This window comes from Propithecus coquereli, unplaced genomic scaffold (genome assembly GCF_000956105.1).
Source record: "Propithecus coquereli isolate 6110/MARCELLA unplaced genomic scaffold, Pcoq_1.0 Scaffold27, whole genome shotgun sequence".
NCBI lineage: Eukaryota > Metazoa > Chordata > Mammalia > Primates > Indriidae > Propithecus > Propithecus coquereli.
The window spans coordinates 1,968,287-1,980,077 of NW_012148285.1; the positions used below are offsets into that span (position 1 = coordinate 1,968,287).

Here is an 11,791-nt window from a genome sequence, read left to right on the forward strand (position 1 = left end):
GTGGGCAGCCTTGGCTTGTACTAGGTCTGACTCCTGCCCTGCCAGTCCTTGGCTCAAGGACCTCATTGAGCAAAATAGTTTTAAGGACAGAAAATATGGCACTTTGGGGAATAATATAAATCCTACAGAGTATCTGCTTACTTCCCAGGGAAAGCTCTGAGATTGCACTAATAATCCCTACTCCATTGGAACAATTTGCTTCCCAACTCTTCCTTTTAAGAACAATGAGTGTTAAACACAAGGATAGAGCTCCGGGAATTTGGGAAACCTGAGTTTCCGGGAGGAGCAAACAAAGGGGAGTCCTTAAGAAGTAGAAGGCTTATGGGAATGGCTGACTGCTTGAAAGGTCTTGACAAATAATACAAGGGTCTGAGGAGTTCTCCCAGCACTGTGGAGCAGGCAGGACTGACAGGAGGACCTGCTGAGGTCAAGGTCACAGACCCCCACTCCTTGTGCTCCCCCTCAAACTCCTTGCAGCAGAATCCACAACCTTCTTCCTCCCCTTCCTTGAAAAGATTCATTCCTGCAGCTGGAGTCAGAGCCCTGTTTCAAACTAACAGCCAGAGATAGCTTTGCTTAATATGCCTTTTCTTGGAGATTTTTAAAAAATGAAATGGTTCAAATACACAGAACACAACAAATACCTTATGTAATTATCACCCACAATTAATCAATTGCAATGTCTATTTGCTTTATTTTTGTTTCTAGTTTATGAGAAACAAAGGCACATCTGGATGTCTACCAGAAAGCCTACATGTGTCCTCTCCAGCATGGAGCTATCAGGGCAGCCAGACTTCTTACATGGGCTCCAAGTGCAAATTCTCCTACCAAACAAGATGGAAGCTGCAAGGCCTTTTATGACAACACCTTGGAAGTTACACAGCATCTGTATTTCATTGTTATTTCATTGTTAGCAGTCACAAACTGCCCAGATACAAGGGGAAGAGGCAGAGGCCCCACTTCTTGATCGGAAGAATGGTAAAGAATCTATGACGATATTTTAAAAACCAGGAGAAGTGAAGTAGAAGGAAGTAGAAGTGTACTTCCTACCCTCAGATCGAGGTGAGGCGCGTCTAGTCCTTCGATGCTGGCCTCCACTGTCCCTTCCTCTTAGGGAGAAATGGCTAAAGAGTTGCTATAGAATGCAACGTGGGGGTGGAGAGGACCCTCCTAGGACCATGTAGTATGGTCTTGTCTTTATGAAAGTCCTCAAGTTTTAGATTTTTGAAGTTATCTCTAATAAAATATCCAGTTGTGTTCTTGAAGATGCTAGTTAAACACAAATATTTAAAATATATCACAATTTTTGTGTTATTTTAATTTTCTAGGAGCCTTAAAAAAATGTGTGGGTAGACTGTTAGACCTCTGAGAAGTCCTGACAATGCAAACTGGAAAAGATGGGATGGCTCCCAGTTAAAACACCGGGGTTCGGAGAGTAATCAGACCGATCACAAACGCTAAGGAAAGGCTAAGAGCCCAGCTTGTCCTCCTACCCTCTTCGACATCTCTCACGGAGGAAAGGATCAAGGAACTGGGCCCAAGCCTGAGGTCTGAGCTTTGGCTGTTTCTGAAATTATTCAGACCAGATTGCTAGGCTAGAAATGAGAGAGGATTTCAGGATGGGTACTCATTTTAGGAATAAAGAACGGCGGGCTCCCCGCGCTCGCGGTACTTGCTCCAGGGCGCAGGCGCGCTCGCGGGGCCGCGCCGCGGACTGCATCTCCCAGCAGGCCCCGCGCCGACGGCCGCGTCGCGCCCCCGCGGGGAGGGCGTCATGCTCTCCGGCCTCTCTCAGGTGGCAAGGGAGCGGCGGGGTGTGCCCCAGTTTCCGGAGCCTCCGAGGCCGCAGGGGTATTTGGGCACTGCCTCGGGGGCACTTATTAACAACCCAGATTTCTGGGCCCCACCGGATGTCCCTAGACTCTGGAATTTGCATTTCAGTAAGCTTCCCTGAGGAATTCTACCCACGTTGTCTGCCGGTCACAACCGCCTTGGGCTTATTTTCCTCTTGAACCTATCGGCCCCGCCCCCAGTCCCTCCCAGGGATTGCAGGGCTCTCCCGATGGCCCCGCCTCTCGTCTGCAATTGGCCCGTCGCTCATCCCGCCCCCGCAAGCAAATCTTTCCTTCTCGTAGGTCGCTGGTGAGTCTGTGGCGAGACCTGACCCAATAGGCGCTAGAGTTCGCAAAATGTGACCCGGAAGTTGGTCCCAAGCAGGCTCCGTTGGCTTGCGAACGCCTAACTCGCGCGCTGGGACTTCCGGCATGGGAGCTGAGAGCTGCGATTTGCGTGGGTCAGCTACGGTGGGGAGCGCGGCGTTCTGGTCTTGCCTCAGGGAAGTCTTGGCGCGGGTGGACCAGGGGGCCAGCGCAGTGGCGCCCGCGACTGACTGAGACCTCGGCCCCAGAGCCGGCTGCGCCCGGGCTGGAGCTGGGCTTCTCGGCTGGGCCTTGGAGTCCCGAGCGCGCAGCTCCTGCCGACGCCGTCCATCCTTGCACGGGGCCCGGTGCGCCTTCCTAGGCGGGCGCAGCTGGTTTCGGAGCCAGAGCGTTCCGGGGCCTGACGATGTCGTCGGGCCCGGGCTCCCAGGAACGGGAAGGGCTCCTGATAGTGAAATTGGAGGAGGACTGCGCCTGGAGCCAGGAGGTGCCCCCGCCTGACCCAGGACCGAGCCCAGAGGCCTCCCACCTGCGCTTCAGACGTTTCCGCTTCCAAGAGGCAGCTGGTCCCCGGGAAGCCCTCAGCCGGCTCCAGGAGCTCTGCCATGGGTGGCTGCGGCCTGAGATGCGCACCAAGGAGCAGATTTTGGAGCTGCTGGTGCTGGAGCAGTTCCTGATCATTCTGCCCCAGGAGATCCAGAGCAGGGTGCAGGAGCTGCATCCGGAGAGCGGCGAAGAAGCGGTGACCCTTGTGGAGGATATGCAGAGAGAACTTGGGAGACTGAGACAACAGGTGAGAGGGAGAAAGAGCTGTTTTATTTGCGGTTTGTTTGGCCCCTGGGACTGAGATACCGCGCCCCGAGTCGAATCTACTTGGTTGCCCTGAGTAGACTTTACATGGGGAAGAGACCTTTTTGTCTTTTAATCTGGAACAGTCATCCTTTGGATTTTCCCCAGATGAACGGAGTGAGCAGTGAAGAGTGCCCTGTTTCCACACGGAGGCAGTGCCTCTGTGACAGTGTTAGGCCTGGAGTTAGATCTCCCGTGTTCCAGTCCTCACTCCGCTAGTACTAGCTTTGTCACTTTGGCGAGTTTTTGATCTCTTGGGGCCTCAGTTTTCCTACTGGTAAAATGAGGAAGATAAAATACTTCCTAGGACTGTTTTAAGGGTTAGAGGGAGAGCAACGTGTAAAGTTTTGAACAATCTGGCACTGAGGCTACTGTCCCCCAGGGTCACCCAAGTTTAGCTTATCCAATAGTGAGGGATAGAAGCATCTAGAAAAGGTAGGGGAGAGCAAAAGGCAGTGAGCGAGATGTATCCGAAGAGCTGTGTGAGGAAGGTGTGCGGTGGGAGTGGCCTTCCCCACCCTGTTTCAACTGCTGCACATGGGATCAAAAAAGCCTTTAGGATAAATCATTCTTCTCTCTTGCTGGGTCCAACGTGATCACCTGTGGTTCTCTGTTGAAGGCTTGCCCTCGGAATCCTGTACTAATTTCATTTCCTATTGGGCCCTGTTGTGGTGATGAGTGATGTGGGTTGGTTCCCAGGTCACAAACCATGGGCGGGAAACAGAAGTGCTTTTGGAGGAGCCTTTGCCTCTGGAAACAGCACGAGAGTCACCGAGCTTCAAGCTGGAGCCAATGGAGACTGAGCGAAGCCCTGGCCCCAGGCTGCAAGAACTGCTAGGCCCCAGCCCCAAAAGGGACCCCCAGGCTGTAAAGGAGAGGGGTGAGGAACAGTTATCTGGGTAGGTGGGAGGGAGGAAGGGCTTCGGGGTTACCCCTGACACTAGCAGAATGTAGCACTGGTGCGAAGAAGAAGGAATTTGTGAAGTCGAGGTTTTCAGATGTGGAGTAAATGACCTAAAAGTGGTGGTGTGTGTCCTTCTGAGGGTGGAAGGAGGGAGGGGGATCTTTTGTAGTGCCCTTTTGTATGCAGAACAGAGGCTGCTATGTGAATGATGGGAGTTTGGAGTGCTACTCCGAATATTCCTTTACTCTGACCCTGTCATCTTGTATATCATTTTATTATGCCTCTGTTGCCTTCTTTTGTTTATTGCTCAATCCTAAAAGCAGAGACTGGGTGTTGGGGAATGGATATCATATTGTAATAATCCTTGGGTTGCCAGGAATTAGAAATGCCATTCTCATTATGATCTCTGTCACCTTCAGCATTGTCTGCTCCCTGGCTTTCTCTCTTTCCTCCTGAAGGGAAAATAGAAGACAAGGAAATGACTGGGCCCCAGGTGAAGTGGAAGTTTCCATTGTCTCCCCCCAGCACCTTTCTTCCTCCCTTTAGTGTTCCTTTTGGGTGGGGGGGCCCTTCTGCCACTTGGAGGATCCTTTCTTCCTCACCACAAGCATCTCCCAACCATCTTTATTTCCTCCACACCTCACTTGCAGGCTTGACACCCTTCTTCCCCATGACACGTGTCCTTGGCACCCCTGGGTTTTGCCCCTTTCACCCATGACTCTGCTTGAATTATTCTTGGTGCACCAGGGGCTAAATGAGATCTTGTGCTGTTTCAGTTGCCTGAGAGCTTAGAGGACGTGGCAATGTACATCTCCCAGGAGGAGTGGGGGCATCAGGATCCTAGTAAGAGGGCCCTCTCCAGGGACACGGTGCAGGAGAGTTATGAGAATGTGGACTCACTGGGTAAGGACTTCTTTTCCAGGGATGACGATTGTGCCATTTCTGACCAGGGTCATGCCTCATGAACATTCACCTCCTGGATATGAGTTTTGCAAAGAAGCTTCCATAGGAGATCTCCCTTTGTCTAAAGTCTTCTGCATAGGGTGAAACATCTGCCAAGTGACATAGTTGACACACTTACAGGCAGGCCTGGACTCGAGCCCCAGCTGCTTAACGCAGGGAGTCTGAACCATAATGGACTTCCTAAGGCAGAAGAAATCAAATCCTGTGACCTCCTACCAGCTTCACACACACTCGGTGTCCCCAGATACTGGGGGCGGGCTGTAAATTCTTGATTCCTTGCATTTCAAAATGCTTATTCTTCTGTGCTTGCTTATGTTTTCTGTGCTCCATTAGTATTTCTAGGCTTTTCCCCAAGACAGAAATTTCAGGGGCACTGGCATTAGCATTCCAGCTTAGCAGCTTTCACAGCCCATACAAATTCAGGAAAGAGGGAGGGTCTTTTGGACATTTGGAAACAATGTATATATCTAAAACAGGCTAAATCATAAATTAAGATGTATCTATGTGTTGCAGAGATTTAAAATGATGCTTATGACATATAACAAAGTGATAGTTGGATTTAGGTGGAGGACACAGGTATTTATCGTATAATTCCCTCAACTTTTCTGTATGTATGGAAATTCCTATAATAAAAAGTTGGGGGATGGGCCGGGCACGGTGGCTCACACCTGTAATCCTAGCACTTGGGAGGCTGAGGCAGGAGGATCACTTGAGCCCAGGAGTTTGAGGTTGCAGTGAGCTAGGATGATGCCACTGCACTCTAGCCAGGGTCACAGAATGAGACTCTTGTCTCAAAAAAAAAAGTTGGGGGAGGTCTTAAAAGACAACATAAAATAAGACTGTGTAGACATTACAATTATTGCTATGTTGAAACACACGCTAGTAGAAAGACATGCTATACATTGTTTTCAGGTTTGTGTGAAGAAAATCCGAGCTATAAACTCATTTGCACTAATTCTGCAAAAGGGATTACTGCTGTTTTTTTGTTTTCCTTCATTGGGACTGTCTACAGGTTTTCTATATCACTTTTTTTTTTTTAAGAGATGAGATCTTGCTGTGTCGTGCAGCTGGCCTTGAACTCCTGGGCTCCAGTGATCCTCTCCCCTCAGCCCGTAGTAACTGGGATTACCGCTGTGTGCCATCGTGCTGGCTTCCATCTCACTTTTTGCTGCTGTGATGCCCAAAGTTGAACATAGCTCCGTCCGTGAGTGCTAAATAGGAGGAGAAGATCAGATCAGTTTGTTGGGAGTAAACTTACGTTCGAGTGCATATCTGCTAGTGGTGGAGTGAGGTTTTTGTTTTTCTTTTTAGCATAGCACAGAAATGGCACTTTGGGGTTTTAATCTCATGGTCGTCTTAGAGTCACAGATCCTTTTCTGATTGTCCATCATGTTATTTTCACTTCGGAGTTGCCCAGTTGAATTTAGCTCTATTTTATATTTATATGTAAGGGTCAGGCTCTTTCATGATATTAAACCAATTCTTTGAGGAACTGACCACCCTGACTGACCATGTTTGTTTTATTGTTGTTTTAATTACAAAAGTATATGTTCTTATTGTAAAATATCCACAGTACCATGAACTATAAAAAGGAAAAAAAGCTATAGCCTTCGCTCTTGTAATTTCTTTCTCTAGAGGTAACCACTGGGAACAGTTCAGTGTATATTCCAAGTAATTGCTGTGAACTTTATTGAGCATTCTGTGTCTGTCTACTGAGGACAGGGAACAAGACTATCTCTTTGTTTCCCTTGCCTGGCAGAGGAAAGTGGTGATACAGAAATCTGTTTCTTTCATTGTGAACAGAGTCTCACATTCCCAGTCAGGGGGCCCCAGCCACCCGGGTGGAACACGGAGGAAAGCCATGGGATCCCAGTGGCCAGACTTGCAGGGAGGGCCTGAGCCCCGGCAGCCCAGCTCCAGGTAAGCAGTAAAGAGAGCAGCCTACCCAGGCAGGGCTCCTGCAGTCAAGAATGAGGTGTTTTGGCTGGGTGGTGGCTCAGCCTGTGATCACAGCACTCTGGGAGGCTGAGGCGGGAGGATCGCTTCAGCTCAGGAGTTCGATACCAGCCCGAGCAACAGAGCTAGACCCCGTCTCTACTAAAAATAGATAAATTAGCCTGGCATCCTGGCATGTGCCTGTAGTTCCAGCTACTCGGGAGGCTGAGGCAGGAGGACTGCTTGAACTTAGGGGTTGCAGGGTCAACAGAGGGAGACTCTGTCTCAAAAAAAAAAAGAAAAGAATGAGGTTTTGAGGGTTTGGATCCAGGGCTAGCCCAGCACTGCTGCCAGGGAGGTACATTGCCTCCTGTGTCCCCACTGCCCACTCTCCATCCCAGGGAGGCAAGTGAGGAACCCAGGTGCAACCTTTAAGGAGGCACTCACTCTTCGGCTCACGTGCCCCACCTACTCCTGAAGGGTGGGCGGCTCAGTTGGAGAGGGGAATCCCAAAATTTGTCTGAGCTCTGATTCCTTGAGCAATGGCCCAACCCTTTATCCAGATGCCTCTCTAAAGTGCTTTACTTGCAGGTAAAGGAAGGGAAACTGAGGTAGAACTAGACCTCTGGGCTTTTAGCCTGATAGGCACCAGTAGACATGTGAGATTTTCTTTTCTCCATTGTAGAAATAATATCTCTCTCTCCCTCTTTACCAGGGGAAGAGAAATTTGAGAACCCCGAAGAAAGTGCTCATTCTGTTTCCCTTGAGAATACCCACCCTCAGGCGCTGCTCCCTGGCCAGGCCGGAGGGGAGGTGCCCTGGAGTCCTGAGCAGGGAAGACCTCATGGCAGGGCAGAAGGGGATTCTCAGCGCCCCCCAGAGGATCCAGTGGAGCCGTCTTTAGCAGGAGCCACAAGTTACAGGGAACTGGGGCGACCGAGGGAACTACAGCCGAAGAAACTCCATTTATGTCCCTTGTGTGGCAAAAATTTCTCTAACAACTCAAATCTAATTAGGCACCAGAGAATACATGCAGCAGAAAGACTGTGTATGGGTGTGGAGTGTGGTGACATCTTCGGAGGGAACCCACACTTTCTGTCACTACACAGAGCACACCTGGGAGAAGAGGCCCATAAGTGCCTCGAATGTGGAAAATGCTTCAGTCAGAATACCCACTTGACTCGCCACCAGCGCACACACACGGGCGAGAAGCCCTATCAGTGTAACATATGTGGAAAAAGCTTCTCTTGCAACTCCAACCTCCACAGGCACCAGAGAACACACACGGGGGAGAAGCCCTACAAGTGCCCCGAGTGTGGGGAGATCTTTGCTCACAGTTCCAACCTCCTTCGGCACCAGAGAATTCATACCGGAGAGAGACCCTATAAGTGTCCGGAGTGTGGGAAAAGTTTCTCTCGGAGTTCACATCTTGTCATTCACGAAAGAACTCATGAGAAAGAGAGACTTTATGCCTTCTCTGAGTGTGGGGGAGCCATGAATGACAGTGCCCCCTTTCTTACAAACCATGGAGCCCACAAGGCAGAGAAGAAACTGTTTGAATGTTTGACTTGTGGGAAAAGCTTCCGGCAGGGCATGCACCTCACCAGACATCAGAGAACGCACACAGGAGAGAAACCATATAAATGTACCCTTTGTGGGGAAAACTTTTCTCATAGATCCAATTTAATCAGGCACCAGAGAATTCACACTGGAGAAAAACCCTATACCTGTCATGAGTGTGGAGACAGTTTCTCTCACAGCTCCAATCGGATTCGTCACCTGAGAACCCACACGGGAGAGAGACCCTATAAATGTTCTGAATGTGGAGAAAGCTTTTCTCGGAGTTCACGTCTTATGAGTCATCAGAGGACTCACACCGGTTAGAAACAATGGGATTTCTCTTTGCCCCAGATAAGGTGGCATATTCAGAAGGTCCTGTTGTCAGAGCTGAGATTCCTTGTCCAGCCAACCAAATGACCTCTGCGTTTGTCAGGTAATAACATAAAGAGGAAATGGGGGTCCATTGTGAGGGAGGTGCGAAGGCAGCAAAGGATTTGCATACAACTGAAAAGGAGTTCTGTGTGCACTAGTGAGGTCTTTGAGGTGACCTGCTCAGGGCGGAATTCTGTTAGGTCCATCCTGTCCCAAGGTGCACACACCCTCTTGGTATATTTAGCCAAGGTGTGATTTGGGTGCCTTACTGTGTCCAGTGTTTATCCCAACTACTTTGGGTATCCATGTGATCTTTCTGTTACTGCTTTCTTAATTGGGACATTCAGTTGGGAGCATTTGGACTCCTGGGGCCCTTGAGACCAAAGAAGAGGGGCCAAGTCTCCTAGGAAACCAGCTGGAGGTCAACAAGAGACTGGTTGTGAGTTGCAGCTGTCCTGAAGGCCCTGGCTGGGTAGCCATGGGCAGTCCAGGTCAAGCCACCACACGCCCCTCAATGGCCTGACAGGGGTGCCCATGGGCAGATCACGCATGCAAATATGACCTCAGACAAAAAGGAACCAGACTCCTAAGGGAAAGAATAATGTGTAATATGTAGGTCAGCCCAGAAATGGGCAGGGGAAATGAGTGTCTGATTAGTTTACCGTTTGCAGAGATTGAGACTTTCCCCTACCTGTGTCAAAAAAAAAAGATAAACAGAGCTCTGGAGTCTTACTCCTGACTCCAGAGGAACAAAAGAGTTTCATGAAAGATGAATTCCCTGGGAAACTTTGAAAAGGTGGATCCTAGGAAAATTAGGGATGTGTCCTTCCCTATTGGAAATGTTCAGGTGGTAATAAATATCATCAGGAAATGTGAATGTGTGAATCTTCATTGAGGGGACTCCAGTGTTGATCTGTCTCCTCTCTGCCTTGGTCAGAGGACCTGCTTTCTCTTTGGCTTGTCAGGAAGGTTCTGACAAAGGTGACGGGAGACAGGATGAGGCAGGGGGTGGCCAGGCAGGCTCTAGGCTGGGCCTGCCACATGGTAACAAAGGATCAAGCTGAATGGCCGCTTGGGGCCATACTGTAGGGTCTCTCTGAAGTATTCTTCTGTGGTCTACAGCAGTAAAAGTGTCTTCAATTCTTTGTTTAGAATGTTTACATTCTTGTTAAGTAGCTGAGGAAGATCTGGCTGTGGAAGGACAGGATATTTTGGTCTTACAACTGGCTCCCAAGAAGGAAGCTAAGATGGTCCTGGTATAACTGAGTTGCTGATCGTTAATGGTGGGAAGATAAGGAGGAGGGCAAAATTATTAAGGGAAAGCAGTGTATTTTAGAACGAGGAATCAGGAATAGGAATTGTTGGAGTATGTATCCATGGGAAAGAGGTAGAAGTATTCTAGGAGTCGGAAATCTGATGCCAGGAAAACATCTCAGGATATGGCCCTGGAGGACGGTATCTAGCTGTTCTTTGGGATAAAAAGATGATTCAGCAATCCATTGGCAACAGGCTATTGAATCAGCAATTTCGAGTGATGGAAACAACCCTGCACCCCTCCTTCCTTCTCAGGCTTAGCCCTTCCTCAGTTTAGTGTGAATTTTTCCTTGGTTGTCTGAGCCAATTTTTTAAACTCTGTTTCTCCTTTCTCTCCCTTTCTCTTACCTTGTTCAGAGGAGGAGGGCGTGGGGCTGAGGGGGAGGGGCGTGGGGTTAGGATTAGAGAAAGATTAATGTAGGGTCAACGGTAGGAGCAGGACCAAGGTCCAGCGGAGCAGCACTGGGCTCATGTGGCTGCTGATGCCACGAATTGTGTGGAGTGGTATAAAGTTGGTGTTAACTACTAAACCCTGGTTAAGATGGCAACATGTGGATTGTGAATCTCACGAGAATGGAAAGCACCCCTCCCTGCCAAAGCATCACCCATGCCTATCTTTTAATGTGGTCCAACTGGTGTTGCTCGTATGTAGAGCATTGCAGGTTGAAGCTAGAACAATGAGGACCCCCAGGTATTTGCCCCACAAAAGCTTTTTGATGGGACCTTTCACCTAATCTCCAGTCTAGCTCTGCTTCTAGCAAACTTCACATGTGTAGCTATTCTCACCCTTGTTTTAAGGAGATAATATCACACAAAATATTGCACATAAGACAGCACCTTGCCTGGCATGTAGACATGCCAGGACATATAAAAAGCTGTGGACATATAAAAACTGGCAAAAAATTTCCATCTAAGAACCTAGCACTGAGGTCAGTGTAAGACCACACTGGTGGGAATGTCAGAGCAGTCTGCTACTGACAGGCAGGATTGATGACTTTTCCTTCCCTTGTAGTCATATTTGAAAGAGCAGGCCTGAGTCCTCTACTGCAGGTTCCCATGAGGACATCGCAAGGGATAGCCCGATTAGTGCTTTTTACGTTCTCACTTTTACCCACTAGTCCTCTTGTAAAAGAAGCCAAAACAGTTCAGCTGGCTTCTATGTGAAAGGGAGACTAACTTTGAGACAATACAGCCCGTAAGTCGAAATGGATACAAAGGAGACTTGGGAGATGTAGACTATGTTGAGCGATCGCCACACATCCTTGTAGCACATGGGACCAGCAGAAAGGCTTCTGGGTGGAAAATCAGTCCAAAATTTAAGCAATGTGAAAAGGTCTGGCAGAGTCAAACTAAAAGTTAAAACACTGTGCAGGCTGGGGAACAATGAGAACAAAGCCAGAGGTGGGACAGAGACAGGAAGAAGTGCTTAAAAAGCACTGAATTGTTTTATTTCTTTTCAGAAAAACCCCTCAAAAGTCACTTTAAGAATTTTTACTGCATGGCCGGGCGCGGTGGCTCATGCCTGTAATCCTAGCACTCTGGGAGGCCGAGACGGGGGGATTATTTGAGCTCAGGAGTTCGAGACTAGCCTGAGCAAGAGCAAGACCCCGTCTCTACTAAAAATAGAAAGAAATTAGCTGGACAACTAAAAATATATATAGAAAAAATTAGCCGGGCATGGTGGCGCATGCCTGTAGTCCCAGCTACTCGGGAGGCTGAGGCAGGAGGATCACTT

At 48.9% G+C, this 11,791-nt stretch overlaps 1 protein-coding gene across 1 annotated transcript; it reads left to right on the forward strand.

The window, feature by feature from the left end:
• Nucleotides 1-2,207: 2,207 nt before the first annotated feature.
• On the forward strand, nucleotides 2,208-9,570 carry ZNF263 (zinc finger protein 263). The gene is made up of 6 exons (XM_012647771.1): nucleotides 2,208-2,952; nucleotides 3,708-3,888; nucleotides 4,332-4,405; nucleotides 4,689-4,815; nucleotides 6,679-6,795; nucleotides 7,526-9,570. Exons 1-6 carry the CDS (start codon nucleotides 2,566-2,568, stop codon nucleotides 8,692-8,694), a joined length of 2,055 nt encoding a protein of 684 aa, XP_012503225.1. The 5' UTR covers nucleotides 2,208-2,565; the 3' UTR covers nucleotides 8,695-9,570.
• The last annotated feature ends 2,221 nt before the right edge of the window (nucleotides 9,571-11,791 follow it).

Coding starts and splice junctions, on each gene's coding strand:
- ZNF263 (XM_012647771.1), top strand. CDS start 2,566: ATGTCGTCGGGCCCGGGCTCCCAGGAACGGGAAGGGCTCCTGATAGTG. Junction 3,889..4,331: donor CCAGGCTGTAAAGGAGAGGG/GTGAGGAACAGT, acceptor TGTCACCTTCAG/CATTGTCTGCTCCCTGGCTT. Junction 4,406..4,688: donor AGGAAATGACTGGGCCCCAG/GTGAAGTGGAAG, acceptor GTGCTGTTTCAG/TTGCCTGAGAGCTTAGAGGA.